At 34.1% G+C, this 27593-nt stretch overlaps 5 protein-coding genes across 8 annotated transcripts; 4 read left to right on the top strand and 1 right to left on the bottom strand.

Moving 5' to 3' along the window:
* The first annotated feature begins 139 nt into the window (after window positions 1–139).
* Window positions 140–4233, top strand: LOC148771363 (immune-associated nucleotide-binding protein 9-like). 2 transcript variants are annotated; one of them, XR_016030960.1, is made up of 7 exons: window positions 366–527; window positions 1393–1651; window positions 1729–2012; window positions 2160–2324; window positions 2428–2580; window positions 2662–3171; window positions 3485–4233. XR_016030960.1 is itself a non-coding variant. In XM_088817299.1 (6 exons), the coding sequence occupies exons 2-6, from the start codon at window positions 1411–1413 to the stop codon at window positions 3070–3072; spliced, it is 1254 nt and encodes a 417-aa protein (XP_088673425.1). In that variant the 5' UTR covers window positions 140–527; window positions 1393–1410; the 3' UTR covers window positions 3073–4233. The 2 variants fall into 2 exon arrangements, 1 of the variants encoding a protein (XP_088673425.1); XM_088817299.1 differs by having other exon boundaries at window positions 140–527; window positions 2662–4233.
* On the top strand, window positions 4031–10621 carry LOC105970181 (immune-associated nucleotide-binding protein 1). The gene is made up of 9 exons (XM_088817300.1): window positions 4031–4169; window positions 5316–5663; window positions 6349–6493; window positions 7397–7655; window positions 7738–8018; window positions 8498–8662; window positions 8763–8939; window positions 9034–9920; window positions 10184–10621. The coding sequence occupies exons 3-8, from the start codon at window positions 6407–6409 to the stop codon at window positions 9109–9111; spliced, it is 1047 nt and encodes a 348-aa protein (XP_088673426.1). The 5' UTR covers window positions 4031–4169; window positions 5316–5663; window positions 6349–6406; the 3' UTR covers window positions 9112–9920; window positions 10184–10621.
* Window positions 10622–10642: 21 nt separating this feature from the next.
* Window positions 10643–14665, top strand: LOC105969993 (immune-associated nucleotide-binding protein 9). 3 transcript variants are annotated; one of them, XM_088817297.1, is made up of 6 exons: window positions 10643–10775; window positions 11815–12073; window positions 12151–12434; window positions 12620–12784; window positions 12891–13043; window positions 13819–14665. In XM_088817297.1, the coding sequence occupies exons 2-6, from the start codon at window positions 11833–11835 to the stop codon at window positions 14281–14283; spliced, it is 1308 nt and encodes a 435-aa protein (XP_088673423.1). In that variant the 5' UTR covers window positions 10643–10775; window positions 11815–11832; the 3' UTR covers window positions 14284–14665. The 3 variants fall into 3 exon arrangements, with proteins under 3 accessions (XP_088673423.1, XP_088673424.1, XP_088673422.1); XM_088817298.1 differs by lacking the exon at window positions 10643–10775 and adding an exon at window positions 11232–11363; XM_088817296.1 differs by lacking the exon at window positions 10643–10775 and adding an exon at window positions 11480–11620.
* Window positions 14666–15293: 628 nt separating this feature from the next.
* Window positions 15294–17892, top strand: NIT4 (nitrilase 4). The gene is made up of 5 exons (XM_012994937.2): window positions 15294–15710; window positions 16520–16699; window positions 16804–17097; window positions 17192–17473; window positions 17575–17892. Exons 1-5 carry the CDS (start codon window positions 15569–15571, stop codon window positions 17724–17726), a joined length of 1050 nt encoding a protein of 349 aa, XP_012850391.2. The 5' UTR covers window positions 15294–15568; the 3' UTR covers window positions 17727–17892.
* A 2038-nt stretch (window positions 17893–19930) lies between these two features.
* On the bottom strand, window positions 19931–23122 carry LOC105969944 (trichohyalin-like protein). The gene is made up of 4 exons (XM_012994713.2): window positions 22984–23122; window positions 22161–22630; window positions 21982–22068; window positions 19931–21427 (listed from the first exon to the last, which is right to left on the bottom strand). Exons 2-4 carry the CDS (start codon window positions 22611–22613, stop codon window positions 20126–20128), a joined length of 1842 nt encoding a protein of 613 aa, XP_012850167.2. The 5' UTR covers window positions 22614–22630; window positions 22984–23122; the 3' UTR covers window positions 19931–20125.
* Between the last annotated feature and the right edge of the window lie 4471 nt (window positions 23123–27593).

The following is a 27593-nucleotide window of genomic DNA, read 5'->3' as shown; positions in this document are numbered from 1 at the left end:
ATTTCATCAAGTTTCCCATTTTTATTTTTTTTATTGTTTTTGAGTTTCTGTGAAGCTATTCTTGGTTGGGGGGTTTGAACGTGAAGATCACGTGACGGGGGGCGAGATGTCACGTGTCGATTGGCTTCTGACGTTACTTGTTTCGCATGCACTGGTTGTGCCTGTACCAGTCTGAACGACGTAAGACAGGGGATTACTGTTGGTGTTGGATTTTACGTAAATTACAGAGACCACCCCAATGTAACGCATAATTACGAAAAAGGCACTCATCTATGGATAATTACAAAAATACCCCTCAAATTAACGGTGGGGTTCAATAATTAATTGTCTTAATTTAATTAATCAGCCGTAAATTCCTTTACATCAGAATCACAAACAGAAGTAGTTCCTAGTCCAACAACTGTCAATGAAGAGCCATTCTTTGCTGAGGTTGACATGGGGGTCGACCGCCGACGCCTCCGCGTCGACCATACGCGCCACCGTAGTTCAGGCAGCCACCTTCTTCTACGGCACTCACGCCACTCCAGGTTAAATACCATTTGTTTCTTACTCTCTTTTATGCCCCTTTAACTGCTCGTTCAAATGCCTAGCTGAATTGTATGCTCCATTTAAAAAGTGAAAAGATTCCAAAATTGGGCATATGGGTATTTCATCCTTTTTGCCCTTTTTTCTCGAATTAAATTTGAATTGTTAAGTACAAGATTTCGCAATTGGGATGTGGAGACCAAGACCATGTATTATTATTACCTGTATTGTTATTATTGTTTAGCAAGCAACTTAACTCAATTTGCTTACTATTAAGAAGACCAAGACCATTTGTATTTCTTATAACATTTTCATTTATCTTTCTTGATTGCCTGCTTGCTGTTCTTCTTCATTGTGACCAAGTTGTGAAAAACGACGACTTTTACATTAATGCAGCAAACATTGTCCAGGTCTTTCCTTTTGAATTCAGACAACTTCAATTTATTTACTTTTTCTAAATAAACAAATCCTACAAGTCTATTTGTACTAGCGCATTTGATGCTGATTGAATCATTATTAATGGTTGAAAATATATATTCCTTAGTCGAGAAGAATTATCTTGCTATTGCCTTTTTTCAGCTGCATATAATCCCTATATATGTACTTGCAATACAAACACATCTTCATTTTATGCCCTGACTTTCGTTTCTCATCCTTGTTTTTCTCTGTAAGAAATTTCCCAGTTTTCTTTCATTTGTTTGATAATAATCCGATAATTTACTGTACGTTAATTATGTGAATATTGTCTGTTCTTTGCCTGATTGAATTTTTTTAGCATTCCGTTTTCCAAAATTTCACTTTTATTTATTGTAATTCGTCTAAGGTAATGATCCTACGTCATGTGTATGGTTGTTGGTCTTTTTGCAGACAAGTTTACCGAATTTAATGGAAAATAAGGCACTTGAATTTGGTGATACCGGTGGCTCGTCTTCAGCTCCAGCTGAGATGGTTAAAACTATAGTATTGGTTGGAAAAAACGGTAACGGGAAAAGTGCAACGGGGAATAGTATACTTGGAAGAAGGGCATTTAAGTCGATGTGTACAACTAATGGTGTTACCAAAACCTGCGAGATGCACACAACTTTACTTAAAAATGGGCAAAATCTTGCTGTGATTGATACTCCAGGTACCTATCTGCATTTTACAATATCATTTTTTTTTAATATGTGTGACTGATGAACTAATTAATAGCATTTGCCACAGGATTAATGTTTGATTGTTCCGCTGAATCAAAATATATTGGGAAGGAAATTGCTAAATGCATCAATTTGGCTAAGGGTGGTATACATGCTATTCTTCTTGTTGTGTCAATTAGGACCGACCGTTCAAGAGAAGAAGAAGCAGCTGTTGTGTTTATGTTGCAGGCATTTTTTGGAGCCAAAATTATTGACCATATGATTGTCGTTTTCGTCGGTGGTGAGGAGCTTGAAGAACGTGATGAAACTCTTGATGATTACTTGAGCCGCGATTGCCACCAACACTTGAAGGTACAAATCTCATTGCGCGCTGTCCAATATGAACACGGGTTTTATGAGTTAACCCATGTTGCATGTCATGTTATTTTCTCTTGACTTTCCAAGAATATTATTGGTTCATAATTCGTAATTGATTAGTTGTTTGTGATTTTGACTTAGGAAACTCTGAGAATGTGTGGGAACCAGCATGTTCTCTTTGATAACAGAACAAAAGATGAAGCCGAGAAATCTGAACAACTGAAGCAACTTCTTGCCATAGTAGATGCCGTTGTGGATAAAAATGGTGGAAAACCACACATGAATAAGCAATTTGTTGAACTGGAGGTGTGTTTCATTGATCACCATATGTTTTTGTTTCAATTTTTTTTACTTTTTTCTTCGTTTTGCTTAAATTTGTTACGGTGCCTAATTCAATCATCAACTATAGAAAGGAACAACAAACGAATTTTTTTACGATGCTCCAGACGCTAAAGTTAATTCCGAAAAGGAGAAACTTAAATTGAAGGAGGAGTTAAGGGAGTCATTGAAGGCGGAGTTAGAGAAGTCATATGAAGAGAAGCTTAAGAGAATAAATGAGATGGTAGTTTAATTTTTTTCCAATATCATACATTTAATAGTATATATATATATTATATAAAATATTACATGCATGCATATGTAGGTTGATTTAAAGCTAAAGGAGAGCTCTGATAAGCTTGCACAAGAAATAGTAGAGTTAAAGCTTGCACAACAAAGAACAGAGTTAAGGTGTAAAGAGAGTTGTGATAAGCTTTTACAACAAATAGCATACTTTAAGCAGAGGTCTGATAAGCGTGTACAAGAAATATCCGAGTTAAAGCTAAAAGAGAGCTCTGTTAAGCCTGTACAACAAATAGTAGAGTCAAAGCATAAGCTGAGATCTTGTAAGTTTCTACAACAAATAGAGCTTGAGGGGGGCCTTGATAAGCATGCACAACAAAAAGAAAAAGCAGAGCAGGATAATATTCGATTCAAGGCAGAAATTGGGGAGCTCTCTACTCGATTGAAATCAAGTGATGAAATAAATAAGCTGAAATGGTTTGTTCCACTGTAAAAATAAAAATAAAAAGCTGAAATGGGAGTTATTAGAGATTGCTCTTTGGAGGGAGACTGAGAATCAGAAGCAGCAGCAACCTCAAACAGTCAAACAGTAGTAAGCCTATGTGCAGATGTTGGGATTTTTTAATAAAAATAATATTTTATTAAATATTTTCTTTGACCAATTTATGAGGTCATTTAGAGTAATATTTTGAAACTTACAAAGACATTATTTTGTCTCATAAAACCTCCATATTTTCATTTAATTCTATATTAAATAAAGGTTTTATGGTTGTCATATTTTATACTATATAAATGGGGCTTTTGTAGCTTTGTAAAATGAGGAGCGAAGTGAAAGAACATGATATTTCTAAGGATCATATATCTTCTATATTATATACATATGTTGAGCTTTTGTTGTGTGTCAGGTGTAAGCTTCTGCTTCACTTGAACGCGCGGTTTCGGTGAAGTTACAGCGAAGAGATAAGCTGGGCTGTTGTATCCCATAGGCGACACGATCGGAACCTTTCTGCACCTCATTAGAGAAGGAATTGTGAAATTCGTCTTAAGAGAGCGACCTAGTCCGCGCCTCACCTTGCCTATCTCCCATTAAATTGTGTATACTATTGCATCTAATTATCAACTATGAAAAGAGAGAGAAAATAGAGTACGAGCTTCAAAATGCAGCCGAAGTTCCAACAATTTAAAACGAAATTTTTTGATCCCATGAAGATGAGCTTTGCCAATGATTCAGAAGAGGCGGATACTTCAACCCTTGATGATGAAAGGGGGATAATTCATTTTTTTTTTTATTATTATCTTGTGTTGGCGAAATAAAATTAATGATTTTATTTTTGTTGTAGGTGAATCTATGTGCAATTCACGAGTTTATACTTTGAGGCCCGTTTCGAACCTGATAATATCCGAATTTGAGAATGTGTAAAACACAAAAGTTTTTGGAATTTCTGTTGTCGGTCCGAAACATCTTGAATCACTGAAATCGGACATCGAATGAGAGAGATATGCTCAAAATACTGAGTCCTGCTGCAGCTGTCAAATTATGCGCGTTTTTGATATATCGAAAGAATTCGTTATTGAAAATTATCGAATCAGGTATATTCTCCGTGTATTATTTATGATGTTTTTTTTAATAGAATAATAATATTGCATGATAAAATGTGTGATGAACAATAGTAGGAAACTTTAATGTTGGGCATGTTATAATTAATTTATTATCATTATTATTATATTATATTCTTGGAATTGGATGAGTATATAATTGCAACACTGTATGTATTCGTACATCAGAATGTTTTGAGGACCTATTATCATAAGTGAATGCAATTTGGATATGTGCATGACAACATGAGTTTAAAATTTGGCTTTTGAGTATGTTGTTCTTCAGTGAAACGTTTTGCTTCTATTAGACATCTGAACGATTATTATTTACTTGAACGTTGAGAATTGATTACATATTCAATTAGTATTAAGAATTCATAATTGGGTAATTAATGTTTTGTTTTGTTTTTGTATTGAGCCCTTCACCTGACACATTAATTCAGCTGCCGTTACATAGGTGGTGTTTGCAAATGCGTTTTGAAAGTGATTATGCGGTTTTTTTTGCTCATAATCTGTTTTTAGGTGTTTGCAAAATCAACTTTTGCTTTTGCTTCTCTTAAAATAATCTACTTTAAGCTATTTTTTTAAAAGCACCCTAACCCTGCTTTTTCAATTTTAGTTCATTTTCCGAAATATTTGCAAACACCCCCAACTTTTAGAAATAAGCACTTAAAACTAACTTAAATCACAATCACTAACGTCTGCTTTTAAATAATTATTTGCAAACACCACCATAGTGAAACTTGAAACTAAATGCATGTTTTGACATTGTTGAATATATTTGAAGCATTAACGTTCATATACATATTGCGATGCATGTATAGAAGTTTACAAGCTATTGTTGCAATTTATGATAAATTCAATATAGATGAAGCATGTTTTGTACACAAAAAAAAAAAAAGAAAAATTAATTTTGCATGCTCTTATCTGTTGAAAATGGGAATTGGAAATATGTGAGCATGCTAATTTTGTTTAGTCATGAAATCATTTTCTACATGGAAAATATGAGAAATAGTGGGGTCTTAGAGAGCATGATCATATGATTAAATATTTTATGTATTGTTTAAACATTGATAAATAATAATAGAGGTTTTGTGTATAATTGAATTTGACGTGGTCTATATTAATTGCTCATCTTAGGATTACAAATTGTTTATAAGCTATTCTTGGTTGGGGGGTTTGAACGTGAAGATCACGTGACGGGAGCGAGATGTCACGTGTCGATCGGCTTCTGACGTTACTTGTTTCGCATGCATTGGTTGTGCCTTGTACCAGTCTGAACGACGTAATAAGGCAGGGGATTACGGTTTTATCTATCCTACACCCGGTGAAGGTTACACCGGGTGAATTTTTACCGTTGATCTACACATACCAATGTGGGTGTGTGTGTGTTTGTGTGTATATGAATGGTAAAGATCTACCCGGTGTATTTCACCCGGTGTAGGATCTCAAAAGCCGGGGATTACTGTTCGGGAGTTGGATTTTAGGGTAAATTACAAAGACCACCCTAATGTAACGCATAATTACGAAACAACACTCATCTATGGATAATTACATGCATACCCCCCAAATTAACAGTGGGTTCAATAATTAATTGTCTTAATTTAAGTAGGGGGAATCCCCCTTTACTTTGGTTCGGTATTACTTTACCCCATTCTACTATCGATTGCACTTGCTCCTATGTACTTGAAAAATTATCTCAATGTGGTCATTGTTGTTAGTTGTCAGACATTTGACTTTAATACCGTTTGATCTAGACATTTGACTTTAACATCGTTTGATCTACGCTCTGAAACTAAAGAAACATCACCTCTCACAGTTTAGATAATTATTAAAAAAACAAAAAAAATAATAAAAAATCAAGAAAACGAGAAAACATAGTCCACGACGCCGACACAATTTATTTTTTATTATTTTTTTTAATAATTATTTAAACTATGAAGGGTGGTTTTTTTTGTAATTTTAAGATTTATATCAAACGGTGTGAATGTCAAATGTCTGAACACTAATGCGGTAGTAGAATGGGTAAAGTGATAGAGAACCAAAGTATAAGAGAGAAGAGTAGAATTTACCTAATTATAAATATACCCCTCAAATTAACGGTGGTTCCAATAATTAATCGTCTTAATTTAATTAATTAATCAGCCGTAAATTCCTTCAATTTCTCAAACAGAAGAAAGACCGAGAGAAATGGAACTGTCAATGAAGAGCCATTGTTTGCCGAGGTTAAAATGGGGGGCCGAAGCCTCCGCTTCGATCATACGCGCCACCGTGATTCAGGCAGTCACCGTCTTCTACGACTCACCCGCCACTCTAGGGTAATTCCATTTCTTTCTTACTTTTTTTTGTTTATGTCTCTTTCCTGTTCGTTCAAATGCCTAGCTGAAATTATGCTCCATTTTCACTTGTTTAATTGAGAAGCGAAAAGATTCCAAATTTGGGTATATTGTGAAGTAAAAGGTTCAGCAATTGGGTTTGTGAAGACACATGCTTGCAAGATTCTTACAGAAAGATGGCAAATTTAGATTATGATATTACAGAAATCAACAAAATTTTCATTACCAATTCAGTAAAATAGAGTTAAACAAATTAGTTATAATAAATAAATAATTTCCATTGTGCTGATTGTGTACCTGTATATTATTAGTATTATTTTACAAGCAACTCCATTGGCTTATTACTAAAAAGACCAAGACCATGTCATTCTTGTATTTCTTTTAACATTTTCATTTATCTTTCTTGCTTGCTCGCCATTCCTCTTCATCGCGGCCAAGTTGCGAAAAATGACGACCTTTACAAAAATTGACTAATGCAAACATTTTGAAATGAGATAAAGTCAATGTGTTTTTATTTTTTTAAATACGAAAAAAACTACAAGTCCATTGTAATATAACTTTTGATGCTGATGGAATCATTCTTAATGGCTTAAAATGTATACTTAGTTGAGGAAATATATACTTGCAATATAAATACATCTCCATTTTCTCCTCTGACTTTTGTTTCTCATCCTTGTTTTTCTCTGTAAGAAATTTTCCTGTTTTCTTTCATTGGTTTGATAATGATCTGATAATGTACTGTACGTTAATTATGTGAATATTGTCTATTCTTTGCCAGATAGAAAAGTTTTAGCATTCCGTTCTCCAAGATTTCACTTTTATTTATTGTAAAGCGTCTAAGGTAATAATCCTAAGTCATGTGTATGGTTGTTGGTCTTTTTGCAGACAAGTTTACCGAATATAATGGAAAGTGACGCAATTGAATTTGGTGATGTGGGAGGCTCGTCTTCAGCTCCAAGTGAGATGGTCAAGACTATAGTATTGGTTGGAAGAAGGGGTAACGGGAAAAGTGCAACCGGGAATAGTATACTTGGAAGAAGGGCGTTTAAGTCAATGTTGAGAACTAATGGTGTTACCAAAACTTGTGAGATGCACACAACTTTACTTCAAGATGGGGTGAATCTTGCTGTGATTGATACTCCAGGTACATATATGCATTTTACAATGTCATTTTTTTTAGATACGTGTGAGTGTGACTGATGAACTAATTAATGCAATTGCCACAGGATTAATGTTTGATTGTTCCGCTGAATCAAAATATGTTGGGAAGGAAATTGCTAAATGCATCAATTTGGCTAAGGCTGGTATACATGCTATTCTTCTTGTTGTGTCAATTAAGACTGATTGTTCACGAGAAGAAGTAGCTGGTGTGTTTATGTTGCAGGCATTTTTTGGAGCCAAAATTATTGACCATATGATTGTCGTTTTCGTCGGTGGTGATGAGCTTGAAGAATATGATAAACCTCTCGATGATTACTTGAGTCGTGATTGCGACCATCACTTGAAGGTGCATATCTCATTGCGCACTCTTCATTTAAGTCTCTTAATATTTATTTACATGACATATATATTATAAAGTCCAATAAGAAATAGTTACCTGTTAAATCTCATTGCTCTTCTTTTAAGGCCTCGTTTGGTTGGAGATATTAGTCTTAGACTATGTTTGATGGTTGATAAATCCAATAATTTTTCCGCTCGACCCAAAATTATTATTTTGTCATGGCCTATCTACATAGGCCTCGTTTGGTTGGGAAAATTAGCCATGAGTAACTAATTAGATTTTCTTTGATGTTTGGTAAACCCAATAACTTCCCAGATCGAACCGAAAATATCATGCCTTTTAGGGAGTTTTTTAGTGGACCTTTCGAGGTCCAATAAAATAATCGGGTTTAATTTTATGAATTACCATGATGCTTGTCATTTATTTTCTCTTTGACTTTCCAATAATATTGTTCAGATTTCATAAGGTCTGTGGTTTTGACATAGGAAACCCTGAGAATGTGTGGGAATCGGTGTGTTCTCTTTAATAACAAAACAAAAGATGAAATCCAAAAACCTGAACAATTGAAGCAACTTCTTGCCTTAATAAATGCGATTGTAGATAAAAATGGTGGAAACCCACTCATGCATAAGCAAATTGTTGAATTGACGGTAAGTTTCGTTGATCACCATGTGTTGTCGTTTTCTTTCTTTTTATACCCCCCGTTTTGCACAAATTTGTTACGGTGCGTAAGTTAATCATCAATTGTAGACAGGAGCGAAAAGCGAATTCTTTTACGATGCTCCAGTTGCTAAAGTTAATTTCGAAGAGGAGAAATTTAAATTGGAGGAGGATTCACATAAGTCGTTGAAGGAGGAGTTGCAGAAGTCATTGAAAGAGGAGTTACAGAAATCGTACGAAGAGCAGCTTAAGAAAATAACTGAGACGGTAGTTTAATTTTTTTCTGATATCATACATTTAATTGGTGCATAATTCACCATAAACCACCATGCTATACAATATGACATGCATGGATGTGTAGGTTGATTTAAAGCTAAAGGAGAGCTCTAATAAACTTGCCACAACAAATAGCAGAGTTAAAGCTAAACGAGAGCTCTGATAAGCTTGCAGAACAAATAGCGGAGTTAAAGCTTAAAGAGAGCTCTGATAAGCTTGCAACAAATAGCAGAGTTAAGACTTAGGGAGAGTTCTGATAAGCTTGCCCAGAAAACAGCAGAATTAAGGTTTAAAGAGAGCGTTGATAAGCTTACACAAGAAATAGCAGAGTTAAAGCTTGCACAACAAACAACAGAGTTAAGGTCTAAAAAGAGATGTGATAAGCTTGTACAAGAAATAGCAGAGTTAAAACTTAAGCAGAGTTCTAATAAGCGTGCACAAGAAATATCAGAGTTAAAGCTAAAAGAGAGCTCTGATAAGCTTGTACAACAAATAGTAGAGTTAAAGCTTAAGCAGAGCTCTGATAAGCTTGCTCAACAGTTAAGGTCTAAAGAGAGCTCTGATAAGCTTGTACAAATAGCAGGGTTAAAGCTTAAGCATAGCTATGATAAGCGTGCACAAGAAATATTAGAGTTACAGTTAAAAGAGAGCTCTGATAAGCTTGTACAACAAATAGCAGAGTCAAAGCAAAAGCATAAGCAGAGCTCTGATAAGCTTGCACAACAAACAGTGGAGTTAAGGTGTAAAGAGAGCTCTGATAAGTTTGTACAACAAATAGAGCTTGAGCGGGGCTCTGATAAGCGTGCACAACAAAAAGCAGAGCAGGAAAACATTCGACTCAAGCCAGAAACTGGGGCTCTCTCTGCTCAATTGGAATTCAGTGATGATATAAAAAGGCTGGAATGGGAGTTATTAGTGGCTGCTCGTATAAGGAAGACTGAGAATCAGAGGCAGCAGCAACCTCAAACAGAAGTAAGCCCATGTGCAGCTTATCCATATTCCTTAAAAATCATTTCCGGCATTTAAATTGAACACTTGTGTGTGTTTGCTTCTTGTTTTGGTATATCTCTGTACACTCCTGCATGCATATTTTTGGGGTTCAAATTAATTAAAGGTACTAGGATTGATTCTTTAATGTTTTCGGTATCATACATTTTATTTGTGCATAAACATCAAACCACCATAAATATGATATGCAATATGCGTCTGTTTTATATATGCATATATATGTATAGGTTGAGCCGCCAAAGATAAAGGATGAGCTTGAACAAAAAATATCAGAGCGGGAGAAGTTCCTAAAGGAATTTTACGGGATTAGTGGTCCGAACTCAAGACCTCAAGTATACTAATTTGCGTCAATTTAAAAAATGTTTTGTCACATTTTCTGTTTGATACTTTCTTTAAGCGAGTCCTGCATGCTGGGGTTGAATTGTAAGGTAATAGAGTTCATTTATGTTTGATACTTTCGTTAAGCAAGTGTGTATATGTATTGTGCTGGCGAATGTGTGGCTATAGTAGTGGATGAATAAACCGTTGTTATTTGCACTTTTACCGGGGTTTTTTTTTTTTTTTTTGGTTTGGCCATTTTCGACTTATGAGTAGTTGTCTAATGTATATATCGAAATTGATACTTCTTGGTATAAATTCAAAATTTTGTTAAATTTTATGATTTATTTGAATGCATAAATAATTTTCAACAACTGTCAATGAAGAGCCATTCTTTGCTGAGGTTGACATGGGGGTCGACCGCCGACGCCCCCGCGCCGACCATACGCGCCACCGTAGTTCAGGCAGCCACCTTCTTCTACGGCACTCACGCCACTCCTGGTTATTGCCATTTCTTTCTTAGTCTCTTTTATGCCCCTTTCCTGCTCGTTCAAATGCCTAGATGAATTGTATGCTCCATTTTCACTTGTTGAATTGAAAAGTGAAAAGATTCCGAAATTGGATATATGGGTATTTTATCCTTTTTGCCCTTTTTCTCGAATTAAATTTGAATTGTTAAGTACAAGATTCCGCAATTGGGATGTGGAGACCAAGACCATGTACAGTTAAACCTCTATATATTAATACAGCCGGTACGAAAATTCTATTAATTTAGCGAATTATTAAATTATCGAATTAATAATTTAACATGTTTTCACCGAGTCGGGACCGAGACAAACTATCATTTAATCGAGGTTATTAATTTATTGAGTATTAATTTATCGAGATTCTGTTGTATTATTATTGTTTAGCAAGCAACTTAACTCCATTGGCTTATTATTAAAAAGACCAAGACCATTTCAGTCTTGTATTTCTTATAACATTTTCATTTATCTTTCTTGATTGCTTGCTTGCTGTTCTTCTTCATTGTGGCCAAGTTGTGAAAAACGACGACTTTCACAGACATTTACTAATGCAAACATTGTCCAGGTCTTTCCTTTTGAATTGAGACAACTTCAATTTATTTATTTTTTCTAAATACAAAAATACCACAAGTATATTTGTATTAGGGCATTTGATGCTGATTGAATCATTATTAATGGATGAAAATGTATATTCCTTAGTCGAGAAGAAATATCTTGCTACTGCATTTTTTCAGCTGCATATAATCCCAATATATATACTTGCAATACAAACACATCTTCATTTTCTGCTCTGACTTTCGTTTCTCATCCTTGTTTTTCTCTGTAAGAAATTTCCCAGTTTTCTTTCATTTGTTTGATGATAATCCGATAATTTACTGTACGTTAATTATGTGACTATTGTCTGTTTTTTGCCTGATTTTTTAGCATTCTGTTTTCCAAGATTTCACTTTTATTTATTGTAATTCGTCTAAGGTAATGATCCTACGTCATGTGTATGGTTGTTGGTCTTTTTGCAGACAAGTTTACCGAATTTAATGGAAAATAACGCACTTGAATTTGGTGATGCCGGGGGCTCGTCTTCAGCTCCAGCTGAGATGGTTAAAACTATAGTATTGGTTGGGAGAAACGGTAACGGGAAAAGTGCAACGGGGAATAGTATACTTGGAAGAAAGGCATTTAAGTCGATGTTTAGAACTAATGGTGTTACCAAAACCTGTGAGATGCACACAACTTTACTTGAAAATGGGCAAAATCTTGCTGTGATTGATACTCCAGGTACCTATATGCATTTTACAATATCATTTTTTTTAAATATGTGTGACTGATGAACTAATTAATAGCAATTGCCATAGGATTAATGTTTGATTGTTCCGCTGAATCAAAATATATTGGGAAGGAAATTGCTAAATGCATCAATTTGGCTAAGGATGGTATACATGCTATTCTTCTTGTTGTGTCAATTAGGACCGACCGTTCAAGAAAAGAAGAAGCAGCTGTTGTGTTTATGTTGCAGGCATTTTTCGGAGCCAAAATTATTGACCATATGATCGTAGTTTTTGCCGGTGGTGATGAGCTTGAAGAATGTGATGAAACTCTTGATGATTACTTGAGTCGCGATTGCCACCAACACTTGAAGGTACAAATTTCATTGCGCGCTGTCCAATAAGAAATAGTTGCATGTTTACGTATTTGATTTGTTTCTTGTGAACATGGGTTTTATGAGTTAAACCATGATGCTTGTCTTGTTATTTTCTCTTGACTTTCCAAGAAAATTATTGTTCATAACCCGTAATTGATTAGTTGTTTGTGACTTTGACTTAGGAAACTTTGAGAATGTGTGGGAACCGACATGCTCTCTTTGATAACAGAACAAAAGATGAAGCCGACAAATCTGCACAACTGAAGCAACTTCTTGCCTTAGTAAATGCGGTTGTGGATAAAAATGGTGGAAAACCGCACATGAATAATCAATTTGTTGAAGTGAAGGTGTGTTTCATTGATCACCATGTTTTTTTTTTTTTTGTCATTTTCTTTTCTTTTTCTCCGTTTTGCATAAATTTGTTACGGGGCCTAATGAAATCATCAACGATAGAAAGGAGCAACAAGCGAATTTTTTTACGATGCTCCAGCCGTTAAAGTTAATTCAGAAGAGGAGAAACTTAAATTGAAGGAGGAGTTAAGGGAGTTATTGAAGGCGGAGTTAGAGAAATCATATGAAGAGAAGCTTAACAGAATAAATGAGACGGTGGTTTAATTTCTTCCAATATCATACATTTAATTTTGTGCATAATTCATCATATATATATGGGCTAAATACACATTGCACCCCTAAAGTATAGCTCATGTAACACTTACCTCCTTAAAGTATCATATGTAACACTTGCCCCCTTCAACATCAATTATTTTATATTTTAAAATTCAAAAAATAATAAACATAACAATCTGATAATTAACAGTCCATAAAAAAGTGAAAAGTAACTAAAATTAATTATTGAAAAAAAATTAAAAAGTAATATATATTGGGTAATAATGATTGAAAATATATTTAAAAAAAATTAATGAACTAAAATAAATTTAAATACTTAAGATTTATATTAATTATGTATTGATTTCTTAAAATTTATCGATAGAGTATTTTTTTATTAATTGGTCCGACAACAATTAAATGTTATTTATTGAATAAATATCCAACGCAAGATAATATTTTTAAATTTTAAAATATTGTATTTTTCAATAGAATTTTTTAGTTGTATAATTTAATTATTCTTTTAGTTCTTCCTTTCAACAAAATAATTTTTTAGGTATTAATATTTAAAATACAAATTAAATTGTGCTTGATGGGGGTAAGTGTTACAAATGATACTTTAAGGGGGTAAGAGTTACAGAGGGTATACTTTAGGGGTGCAAACTGTATTTAACCCTATATATATATATATATATATATATATATATATATATATATATATATATATATATATATATATATATATATATATAATATTACATGCATGCATGTGTAGGTTGATTTAAAGCTAAAGGAAAGCTCTGATAAGCTTGTACAACAAATAGCAGAGTTAAAGCTTAAAGAGAGCTCTGATAAATTTGCACAACAAACAGCAGAGTTAAGGTTTAAAGAGAGCTTTGATAAACTTGCACAAGAAATAACAGAGTTAAAGCTTGCACAACAAACAACAGAGCTAAGGTCTAAAGAGAGTTGCGATAAGCTTGTGCGACAAATAGAAGAGTTAAAACTTAAGCAGAGATCTCATAAGAGTGCACAAGAAATATCAGAGTTAAATCTGAACGAGAGCTCTGATAAGCTTGAACAACAAATAGCAGAGTTAAAGCGTGCACAACAAACAACAGAGCTAAGGTTTAAAGAATATTGTGATGAGCTTCTACAACACATAGAGTTAAAGCTTAAGCAGATCTTTGATAAGATTACACAAGAAATAGCAAAGTTAATGTTGGGTGTACAACAATAGAAGAGTCAAAGCATAAGCAAGGATCTGATAAGCTTGCACAGTAAACAGCAGAGTTAAGGTCTAGAGAGAAATTTGATAAGCTTGTACAACAAATAGAGCTTGAGCGGAGCTCTGATAAGCGTGCACAATAAAAAGCTCTGCTCAATTGTAATCAAGTGATGATATAAAAAAAGCTGAAATGGGAATCTTTAGTGGCTGCTCGTCGGAGGGAGACAGCAGCAACCTCAAACAGTAGTAAGCCCATGCAGCTTATCTATATTCTTTAAAAATAATTTCTGGCATTTAAATTGAAAATGTATGTGTGTTTGCTTCTTGTGTTTTGGTATATTTCTTTACACTCCTGCATGCATATTCTTGGGATTCAAATGATTGAATTTTGTTTGATTCTTTAATGTTTTCGATATCATACATTTAATTTGTGCATAGACATCAAACCACCGTATATGCGATATGCGATATGCATCTGTTTTACATATATAGTGTGAGCCGCCAAAGATAAAGGATGAGCTTGAACCAAAAATATCACGGGAGAAGTTCCTAAAGGAATTTATGGGATTAGTGGTCCGAACTCGAGACCTCAAGAATGTCCTGTTATGTAGTTAACTGTTAGGTATACTAATTTTGCGTCAATTTAAAACCGTCAATGTTATAAAACCGATGTCTTATCACATTTCTGTTTGATACTTTCGTTAAGCAAGTGTGTGTATGTATTCGTGCTAACGAATGTGTGGCTATAGTAGTGGACGAATAAACCGTTCTTATTTGCACTTGTACCGGGTTTTTTTAATTTTTTCTTTGCCCATTTTCGACTGATTTGAGTAGTTATCTAATGTATATATCGAAATTGATACTTCTTGGTATAAATTCAAAATTTTGTTAAATTTTATGATTTATTTGAATGCATAAATAATTTGCAAAAATTCTTGTGGCTTCTTTAATAAGAATATAGTGAACTCTTATATCCTAAATCCTGGATTAAAAAAGTACAAATCACTCCTAGTAGAGATTTTATCCCAATAAAAGAAAAGGAAAAAATAAATAAAAATAACTGATTATTGATACTATACAACTGAAGAAAACCTGAAACCACCCATCATTTATCTGGAAAATATATTTTCCTTTTGCATCATTAATTAAAATCTTCAAACATTTTCTAGAAACCTCTGGTCCGAATCTTGATTTATTAACCAGCCGCAAAATTCCTTACAACCTTGTTACAATTTCACATACATCAATTTCTCGAACAGAAGAAGCGACTGATCCAGTAGCAGAAAGAGCGAGAGGAATGGCTTTAGCTCCAACTCCAACCATCGATGATGGCCCATTGTTTGCTGAGGTTGAAATGGGGGCCGACGCCTCCTCTCCGACCATACGCGCCACCGTGGTTCAGGCAGCCACCGTCTTCTACGACACTCCCGCCACTCTTGGTTTATTTCCCATTTCTTTCTTTCTTTCTTTCTTTATGCCTATTTCCTGTTCGATAATATGTCTAGCTGAATTTATGCTCCATTTTCGGCTGTTGAATTGAAAAAAGGAAAGTCGGAAGATTCCAAATTGGGTGTTTGGGATTCTTATTTTGAATTTTCAAGTGCAAGATTCTTACAGATGTATGGCAACTTTGAATTATATTAGAGGAATCAACAAAAATTTTCATTACCAATCCAGTCTTTGTGAACAATTTTCTACTAGAAGAAATCTTCGGTTCACATTTGTTGTTCATTGGACATCTGGAACAAAATTTCAACCCAACAGTTAGTTGTGTAAACAAAATCGAGCATTAATCATTTTCCGATAAAGAGCATTAATTAATCCACACTCCCCTGTCATTCCAAATGAGTCCAAGAACAGCATTGATATTGCTGTTGAACCATCTATTTGTCGGAACTGCAAATAAACTAAGTTTGAACAGGATGCTTGTCCCTACAAGAAATAGAACAAAAGGCGATATACGTATTTCAATGGAAAACAAACTATGTTCAGAAGGGGCGAACATGCTCGTATATTTCATGTTTTTTATTTTTCAAAATATTCCTTAGTGCTGCTAATATTCCATGCAAGGTGTTATATTCTTCTTCTTTCTGTTCGTTTATAATGTGGTAGATAATCACGGGAAGTTATGAAAATGATAAACCAGGCTCGAGAATTTAAGGGATTGTATAAAATAATTGTTTGTGTTGAACCTTTGGGATTGTATATGTGGAATCGTAACTTTTTCTTCGGGGGGTTATTTTTTCAGATAAAGCTGAAAGACTATTGGCTGAAGCAGCCTCGTATGGTTCTCAGTTAGTTGTCTTTCCCGAAGCATTCATCGGTGGGTACCCACGTGGATCAAATTTCGGTGTCACAATCGGTAACCGCACAGCCAAGGGTAAAGAGGACTTTCGGAAATACCATGCTGCTGCTATTGATGTTCCTGGTAAGTACATTTTTCGATCGTCTAATTTTTTTTGGCAATAAATTAGTATTGATTGAAAACATAAAATCGATTATCGAAGTTATTTTTTTTATTTTTTTCGCCAGGTCCTGAAGTTGATCGGTTGGCTGCTATGGCCGGAAAATATAAGGTGTATTTAGTGATGGGGGTTATAGAGAGAGATGGATATACCTTATACTGTACGGTTTTATTTTTCGATTCTCAAGGTCGTTACCTAGGAAAGCATAGGAAACTCATGCCGACTGCATTAGAGCGAATTATTTGGGGATTCGGGGATGGATCGACAATTCCCGTTTTCGAGACACCTATTGGCAAAATCGGTGCTGCTATTTGTTGGGAAAATCGAATGCCTCTTTTAAGGACAGCAATGTATGCTAAAGGTCGGTTCTTTTTTTTATCTCGTCTGGATCGATACATTCGACAATGAATTTCTTTATTCGAAGATATATTTATTTAATTCCCCCACATTTACAGGTGTCGAGATATACTGTGCGCCTACAGCAGATTCTCGAGAAGTGTGGCAAGCATCGATGACTCACATTGCTCTCGAAGGCGGTTGTTTCGTTCTATCGGCCAATCAGTTCTGCCGAAGAAAAGATTATCCACCACCACCGGAATATTCATTCGCCGCCACTGAGGAAGAACTGATGCCCGATTCTATTGTTTGCGCTGGCGGCAGCGTCATCATTTCTCCGTCCGGAACTGTATTAGCAGGTCCTAACTACGAAGGGGAGGCACTCATAACCGCCGATTTAGGTCCGTCACTTTGAAATCTTATTATCTTTAATCATACCATTATTTAAAAAAAAAAAAAAAAAAAAAAAAATTCTGATATACGATATTATTCGATGGAACAGATCTTGGAGAGATTGTTCGAGCGAAATTCGACTTCGACGTGGTCGGGCATTACGCGAGGCCCGAAGTACTGAGTCTGGTTGTTAAGGATAATCCCATGACTCCATTTTCTTTCACTTCAGCATCTGTTAAGGCAGAAAGCTCTCAGAAGTGACTTTGACTTTGGCTGAATAATCTCATTTTTTTTCTTAAAGTTCCGTTGACTAAATACGAGGTTTTTATCTATTAAGGTTGACTTTGATGTGTGAGTTACATATAAATTTACATACTTTGGAAAATTGTAACATATAAATTAATTCAAATAAAACACATCTTAATCACTTGCAATTATCTTGATAGTGGGTGTAATAATTGAGTGTTTGTTCTTGTCATGGAATTATTGGCGGGTAGAGAGTTTTGCAGTTGACAGAATATGAGAAAGAATTAAGTTTAACTCTAAATTCCAGCCAATAAGAATTGATGGCAATAAGCACCACAAGAAAAGCCCAAATAAGATATAAATAATATCTAAGGTGAGAAAAGCCAAAATATGAAGAATCATACGCTCAGAGAGACCTACAGAAAAGAGTGTCAGATAAGGGTTTTCTGGCGTTATCATTCCGACGATCAAATCAGTCGAAACTGTGAAAAAATAATGTAAGTGTGATTATAGAAATATGATAAGAATGTGTGTATTAGAAATATCGTGGAGAGAGAGTTGTGCTTCAAGATTGTATTTAATTTAATATTTATACATGTCGAAGGGATATAATGATGGGCCCGGGTTTTCTATCTTTGTCAAATCACATGTGGAGTGATGTAAGTATGTGACTACTACGAGTTGCGTTTTTCTGCTTAACGAATTACTGAGTCGCGAATTAAAAATAATGATCAATAGAAAGATGCCTTGCTTCTATTGTCTTCAACTTAATTGGACCAATTGCAACATGCCAACACAAATATTCCCCTTTGAAAATCTAAATTAACTTTTTTTTTTCTTTCTTTTAATGAAAACATTTTTCTCAAATGTTATTTTCTTTAATTTGTAGTTATGCTAATCAAGTGCACCAAATAAAATAGAGTAGAAAATGATGCTTCCACATGCGACAATCATTCTTCGAATAAGTAGTGCAATCCATTATAAACTCATCATATTAGTGTAAGAAGATCACTACAATCATGAGTGCCATCAATATTTTATCATAAGTTGGTGGCAATAGGAATAAAATTTCTAATTTTCACCGATTTCGATTAAAATTTTCAATTTTGGAACAATATTTTTTATTTATTTTGATAAATTATGTATTTCTTTTTCGAACTTTTTGTAACGGAATTGGATAGTCTAATATTTTTTCCTTCTGAAAAAGAAATGATTTTTTTTTATCTTAAAGTACTAATTTCTTCGTCCGATTCATTCGATTTTCACCTCTACTGGAAAGTCGCATAATAAATTGAAAGTTTTATTGAATCTTTGAATCCCATTACAAAGCCTACAAGTTGTAGGTTATAACAGCTGTAATGGGCAATGATATGAGTGCATGTGGTGTAAGTGTAAATAATCCAAAGACAAGTTATTTATAATTGCAATAGTCCAAAGACAAGTTATTTATAATTGCAATAGAATTGTTTTTAGACAACATATGTGTGGTGTCAGCCAGAACACAGTCAACCCCTATTATTATTTCTTTTATGTTTTGATCAACAAACCATGTGTAGGAACAAATTAATTTTTGATGGGATTTTAGGAATATTTCAATTCTTGAATTTTATTCATTTTCTTTTTACTTATTTCTAACAAATTATTTTTTGATGGGATTTTAGGAATATTTCAATTCTTGAATTTTATTCATTTATTTTTCGAATTTTATTCATTTATTCATGTTAAAAGTTAGGACATGTGACAAATGATTAGATCAAAATTGAAAAAAAAAAAAAAAAAATGCAGTGCCATACTTTTTTGTATGATTGAGATCTTATTATGGTGCAGGCTGTTCTGACACTTCAATAGTATTGTAAGACTTAGTTCTCTTCACTTTGACTTTAAGGGGAAAAAAAAGAAAAGCTAAAAGCTGAGAAGTTAATTGCAGTCAGAAGTTAATTTCAGTAGCAGCTTAAAAAAGCTCAGAAAAACTTTTTGACAAGTGAGGAGCAATCCCTTTCAGACATAATTCAGGAGTTGCATTATGACATATACTTAAATTACATGGGACCATCAAAGAATTAGTACATGTACCATAATAATATTTAACATTTATTTGCAAATTGTGTATCAAGTAAAAAAGTTCTGTAAATAGTATAAACACAAGGACGAAAATTGTAAAAAAACAAATTGGTTAATTGAGGACCAATTTCGTACAGAAAAAAAATTAAGGACCACAATTGAAAAAGGTGTATAATATAGGGACTAAAACTGTAATTATCCCTATAAAACATATATAATATAACACTTTAATTGCTTGCTTACTTGCAGAAAGCAGCATAATTTATACAGTTAATAAATATTTATGTAAAAAAAAATTATAAAAAAAAAAAACCAAAATTATGTTTACAATCTTGAATTCAAAATTATGTATGCTAGCCTTCACATACCACTTCTTTAGGATCTTTTGAAGAAACACTTTGTTGAGTTGAAGAAACGATATGGTCTCGAAGATTTTTAATCATATTATATCTCTCGATTTCGTCCTCGCTTTCCTTCTTCCACGGCTTCGATTCGAATTCAAACACTCCCCTCCTATCAAAAACATCCAAACTATCTTCCTTATTATTATTAGTGGTAAATTCCCATTCTACCCCTCCTTCCAACCATACTTCCGATAAAGAAACATTCGGTTTTTTAACCTTCTCCAAAACGGGCTTTCTCACTTTACTACCTCTATCAACCGAATTCCTCTTCGATTCTTTCTTCACACCATCACTCCATCCAAAGCTCTTGCTCGTAACATCCATGTTCAATTCAATCGAATGAAGATCACTATCATCATCATCCTCGTCGTCGTCGTCGTCCTCATCCTCGTCATCATCCACGTCATCGTCGACCACTTCACCATACGGGCCCGAAGCGGGGCCCGGCAAAGTCTCCCTCAAATATTTCTCGAGCTCCTTAATTTTATCATATCTTGGGGAACAATCATCATCAAGAACTCGTTCTTCATTGTTGCCTCTCTTTGACTTCAAATATTCTTCGAGCTCGTTTCTTAAATGATCAACGAGCGCGTTTTTCTCCTCGAATTCATACTTAGCTTCCGAGAGCTTCATTTGAACCCTCTCCTCTCGAATTACGTCGGCCAATTGGAGCATTTCCCGCTCCTTTTCAACTTCTTCACGGGCTTTTTCCGATTGCCTTTTCATCTCCTCCACCTCAGCCCTGTCTTCCCCAATGCCACGGGCCAGCTCATCGCACACCTGCTCCAATATCTCGCGGGCCCGTTTTTCCGCCTCGAGAGATGCTTTTGTCTCGGCCAATTCTTTCCCGAGTTTCTTACTCAGCCTCTCGCTCTGCCGCCTAAGCTTCCGCTCGGTTTCCATCTCTCCGGCTATGCAATTGATTGCGCTGCGAATTCTGTCTTGTTCCTTCAATTTCCAGACGATTTTTTCCTCTTCAAACTTTTTCGTTAGAAGTTCGATCTCAGTCCGGTTTGTCCGGTTTTCTTGGATTAGTTTGCTGACATGGACGCATGCTCGGTCGAGCTCGAATTTGAGGGCGGAGAAAAGGGATAAGCTTGTGGAGTTTTCTTGCTCGAATCGGCAGATTCGGCTCATTATTTTGAGCACCTCTTTCGAAGTTACTAGACCGTTGTACACATCTTTCAGACGGTTCTTCGCTCCGTTTATGTGCCTGTGTGGACTCTGTACATGTGTTTTCATCTGATCAACCTGCATAATTAACAATCATTTTCAAGAAACATGAAAACAGCCAATAGTGGGAAGATTTTTTATTTTTTTTACATCGAAAGAATCTGTAAATTGCACGACAAAAACGTTAACGTTTGAGTGATTTGTTTGACATGTCGATAAGGAGACAGGCCATAGAACATGTTGGGTTTTTGTGTGGTGTCCGTTCGTAATAAAACCGGACGAATTTTCTATGTCCCATCTTGCAACAAAGTGTTTTTGTCCATCTCTTACCCCATAAGTAGCTCCAAACCCAATAAATAGTGCACTAAACACACATTTAATTAGCAAAAAGACATCGAGGCTGTTCTAAATTCTACATAATTTAACTAAAGCAAAAAAACCCGATTCGCAGATGTTAGAAAAGTCGCTTTCTTGATCGTAAAACAAACCAAATTCTTGATTTAATCTAACGGTGAAATTCGACTGCGAATAGAAATAACTGTGCTAAATGATTTTAACTATTCGGACAAGATTATAAAAACGAACGATATTACTACAATATTTAAAAGCTAATCATAATTCATAAACAATACCTCAACAAAGCAATCTGCCTGCAGAAGTTTCTGTGAACCCGCTGATACTCTTCGTCTATGGCTGGCTGCTTTCGGTGGATCCATTCTCTGCAAAAATTCAAAATAAAAAAAATAATTAAAATTAAAACAATATCAAGAATCAGACAACTTTGTGTCCGATTAAAACACGAAAATCCTACCTCAGAAACAGGACTATGTAATAGATCAGACAAAACAAGAGCCATTGAGCCCAATTTCGACTTCTCCAAAATTCTCTCTTTCCTAACATATCCTAATTCACTTATTTCTTCCCTTTTCGCCCTCGGCGAAGGCAACCCATCAATCTCCCACAGAGTTGCCGCCAATTTCCGGGCCGAAACCGACAACTCCTTGCCCCTATCGCCGCCGCCGCCTTTCGCCGCCAAATTCTTGAACCCCTTATCGTTTTCCGGCGAAGGTGATTTCGAACTCATCATTTTCCACCTAGGCACAGGGGTGCTTGATCCAACTCTTTTCCCAACTAAAATTGCCCGCTTTAAACGGTAATTATGCGCTAACGAAGACGAAGAAGACGAAGAACAACCCCTCTTCCTCACTTTGCAATTTCTTCCTCCAATTTTCCCATCAACAATATTTAACTTCTGCCTCGGCATAATCTCCCACTACAAACCTATGTATATTTTTTTAGTGTACTAATCTGTTATTTGATTTCTATTATCAGACAATGTATTATTATTCATTCATTCAATGTAAAAAAAATGTTTCAAGACTCGATTTTTAATACACAGAAACAAAACCAAATCCCAAGAATCACTCCAATTAATTAAAAAAGAAGAAAAAACCCAGAAGTTTAAGCAGATCTAAAAGCGAAAATTAGATTGATCGACCTCTCTCTTTTGAGGGGGGCAACTTTGAAATGAGTGTGGAAGATTGTTGTTATGTTCTAAAAATGCTTTAAATCAGTCAAAAAAAAAAAAGAAAAGAAAGAGGAAAGAGAAAGGGGGGGTTGGAATTGAAACGTACCCGTTTTTTAATGTTGGTGCCTTTTTTGGGGAGTAGGGGAAGAAATTGATTTTATTGATGATGGCATGCAAATTTATTCGATAATAAAGTGTGGGGCTCTGAATTTTTCAAAACTCAGTAGAGGGAAAAAAAAAAAAAGAGATTTAACATGTGACTGTGTTGTTGCTATTCAGGCAACCTGTCCAGCCTTCGTCTTCAAGTTTAGTTTCTCTGTGTCTGTGTGTGTGTTAGAGAGAGAAAGAAGAGAGAGAAAGAGGAGAGAGAGAGAGAGAAATGGAGTTTTCAAGAAGTGAATCTGCAAACCTTTTTCATGGAAAAGGAAAAGCTTGAGAGTGAGAGGAGGAGAAGAGAGAGAAACAAATGGGGGAGTTGAGGTCTGTGATTTAAAGAGGGAGGTGATGACGTGGCTTCCACGTCAGCATGCAGCCTAGTGTATGGTTATCACCGCCACCTCCGATTTGCATTGCGAATAATCTGTTATTATTACTTTATCATTATTCATTTATTATTATTATTTATTATTTAAAAAGAAAATATTATATTTCATCAACGATTATAGGCATATGTCCATTTATATATATTATTTTATATTGATTATTACAAGTCACAATCATATTTTTGAGTTGCCACTTGATTTTCTTTTATTTTTCAGAGGTGAGATAAAGTGTAATTCGATGGCTTCTTCTTCTTAACAATATTTCTTTGGCTTCAAATTAAGCATCGTTTAAAATTAATTAATATATATACATGGATTTAGAATAAAAAATATATATAATAAGACTAAAGTTTTCGTCACACTAACTTTATCTCGTTTAATTAGTTCTTCGATTTCAATCATATAGTATGGAACATTTTTTTCCCCCTCTAATTAGTAATATGACAATAAATTTAAATAAATGGAGTAATTATACGTCACCAGAATTTAAAATATCATGCGAAATTCAAATATTTGAATTTATAAATATTTTTTTCAAATATTCATGGTTTGTAATAAATTCATTAGTAAAATTTGATAATACTTAAATGGAATGTTACAATTATTGCAATAACAGTTAAGAAATTTTCCTTTTGTCTCGTGATTTATTTCTTGATTTATATTAATAACATAATTATATATTATTTGTAAATCATGGGCTTAAATAAGAAATAATTATATATTAATTATTAATTTGCCTAGTAACTAAATAGCTAATTTGGACAGTTTATCAATTACTCTTATGTCAACCCTAAATCTTTGACTTGACTCAACTCGTTTTCTTGTTTTATGACAATTGAGCCGACAAGGATTGGGAATTGCCATTTTTTGCATTAATTTTCATTACCCAATTTGGATAAGTATTTCATAAATATCACCTAACATTTATGCTAATTTTTTTTATTATTATTAAATAAATAATTAAAATTAAATTTGTCAAAAATGGCCAAACTTTTCATAGGTCCAAGTTACAATGTTGCTAGACATCATACAAAAAAATGATGATTGGTCCATCTTTCTGGCAATATATAGTAATCTTGCATTTAAATAGGTATATAGTATTTTATTTTATTGTCTTAAATATTTATATAATTTTTGTACAGCTACACATGCAATGTAAAAAAATGATGTAATGAATAGTTGCAAAGTTTGACTAGGTTCCATGCATTTACATTTCTTCCCCCATGATTTATGAAAGAGCTAGCAGATTTTGCAAGACAGTCCCTTTATTATTTGGATAATACTAATAAGGCATTTTCCTTGTAATTGTTTTTCTAGGGTAAATTACGGCCAGCCCCCGATGTAAGCTCAAATTATGAAAAAGACCTTCACATTTGGATAATTACAACCACCTCTCAGTATGTATTGTCTTACGAAAAAAATTCCTCAGTCAATACGTAAATTTTAAACCGCAATGGTAGACTTGTAAGACAATTCATACTTGAGAGGTGGTTGTAATTATTTAAATATAAGGCGGATTTTCGTAATTTGAGCATATTTTGGGGTGGTTTTAATTTGCCAATTTGTTTTTATATATAATAAACTAAAAAGAGATGAAAAAATAATTCAATTAAAGTTTCAAATAATACAATTAGGTACAAGAAAATTGAAAATTGCTAGAAGTTGAGAAGAAGAGGGTCATAAGCAAATATTAGATGGTACAATCAATCAATGCAAAAATAAATAATTGCAACACTACAATCTAATATACATTATTATCAATTTGTAAATTTGCAGGAAGGAAAATACGTTTGTTCATTGCACAATTCCATCAATCAGACAAAAGGGGGGCCCATCAACGGCTAGAAAAATGCCACGTGTCATTTGGGATTTACATTTCTGAAATAGGGAATCTAGACAAATTTCCATAAAACACCCACATACGGATAATAATTCGGGGCCCCATCACATGGCTTTTAACCCTACCCACATGCCATAGCCCACCCAATAACGAATCTAATTTAATTCCATTTTCATGCCTCAATTTTACTAAATAAAACTCGACAATATGTGGACTTTTCGGCCATTACACGATTCTAATAAAAAAAAAATAGTTTTTACATTTAAATAAAAAGGAGTGTCGATTGGGGAATAATTTTTCTGTCGCTAGCACTCCGATGGTTAAATCAGTCGAAATTGCTGAGGAGTGAGGAATAATATATAAGTATAGTTAAAATAAGTGTGCGTTTCAAGACACCAGAGAAAGTCTTCTATTGTACCTCAAAACTGTATTTACTATTTATATCGATCGTAAAGATGGGGGTGGGCCCCTTTCTCTAACTGTGGGAGTGGTGTAATTACTTTGAGTTATGTTTGTCTGTTACGGACGAGTTGTTTCATTTATTGCAAGCTCAGCCTAGTTCAACGGGAAAAGTTCGTAGACGTGATCGCTTCTTTTTTAGCCACAAGTGGATCTTCCCTCAATCCATGTCATGATGCAGATTTTACGTCTTTCTTTGTCATTGTGCCGAATGTAGTCACATCCGCCGTATATAGCTACCCTGGGGCTAATGGTAAAATTAGTGGGCAACATAGGAGTGGACCTAGACTTTATTTGTAAAATTCATATTACTTGGGCTTTAGGGCAATCGAGGTTATATTAATATTTTTCGGATTTTTTAGAAATTAAATAATATTAATTTTACTAATTTCATGCAGAAAAGTTTAGACATGTGCTAAGATTAGAACAAAAAGAATAAACTTATATTCGTAAATATAATAATCTTATATTCTCTGTAATCTTGCTAACTATGATTAATTAACAACGTCAACTTGAAAAATTTCCCACTAATCTGAAATGAAAAAAAAAATTAAAAAAATAATTGAAATTACATATTTTTGCAACAAAAAATATCCAACCACCTAAAATAATTGTTCGTGGAATGCAACATTTTTGGTAATGATATGTGTAATAATTTAATTCATTTTGTTTATTTTGTGGTGGAAACGATGCTCATGTGTTGTTGCAGAACGTGATTTAAATTTATTATATATATTTATTTAAAAGATAATTTATGAAATTGCAATTGTTGTTGACCAAGCTTAGTGACATGTTATGAAGATTTGTCTTTGTCTTCATGTTATAGTGATCTTAGATATGCGATAATTTTATTTTAATCAAGAGGGATTTTGTTCTTGTGGCTCTTAGGGTCAAATGCCATTTTATTTAGATTAATATTTCATACTTGTTTACGTGGCCTAATTTTTGAACTTATAACTAGTAAAAAAAAAATACATATATAAAAATAAATATTTAGGTCCAACTCTATATTTGTTTTTTAGATTGGGCTCTTGTGTTTTGTAAATAGACAAAACTCTTGCATACGAATTGCCAATTGGGCAGAAATGGGCTTAAAATTAAATAGTTATTTCATATTAGGGCCATAAATTGGTTTTGACTTTGACAAAATTTACACCAATTGTCACCAAGCCCTTGAGGTTTAAAGGATAATATAAAATTCTTTAGTGTTAATAATTGATGTAGCTTATTCTATTTATATTTAGATAAGCTCGACTGACCCCTTGAAAATATATATAACTCTATTCCGACTTGGTTCGGTATGGGATGAACTTATAATCATGGAATTGACTCGATCATCAAATTATAAGTTCATAACCCTAGCCCATTTTCCGTTTTGGTCAGAACAGATCTACTAATTCATTGAGACGATGGGGGATAAGCTTTATCGATGAGAGGGAATAGCCCAGATCACCAGCTAAGGTCCCTTAATGTTCGCTCAGTGTAATTGATTTAATAGTAAAAAAATATTTTGAGCTTTCATCTATTTAATTTTCAGCATATTCATTATTTTAAGGTACATAATTTCTTATTAAGTTAATTTTTTTTAAGTATTGAGTTAATTATTAACACGTGGCATCATCTAACTTAAGGGTTGGAATGTAATCGTATAGGAACTCCTTGGCATGTCACACAGTGTATTAATTAAGTGGTTTTGCAAGAAAGACGAACAAGCGTCGCATACTTAGGTCAGGGCATTCGAACCAGCATTCCAAAACAATTCTCTAATTTCAAGTTATCCCGCATCAAGAATTAACAATAACACTTTCAGAATTATTTAAAACTAGTTATGAAAAATGATGATTTGATTCTTATTATAAAGTTCTAATACTCAAT

The sequence above is a fragment of the Erythranthe guttata genome, chromosome 4 (assembly GCF_056151865.1).
Source record: "Erythranthe guttata isolate IM_541 chromosome 4, IM_541, whole genome shotgun sequence".
NCBI lineage: Eukaryota > Viridiplantae > Streptophyta > Magnoliopsida > Lamiales > Phrymaceae > Erythranthe > Erythranthe guttata.
This window is presented reverse-complemented; position numbering and strand designations above follow the sequence as displayed.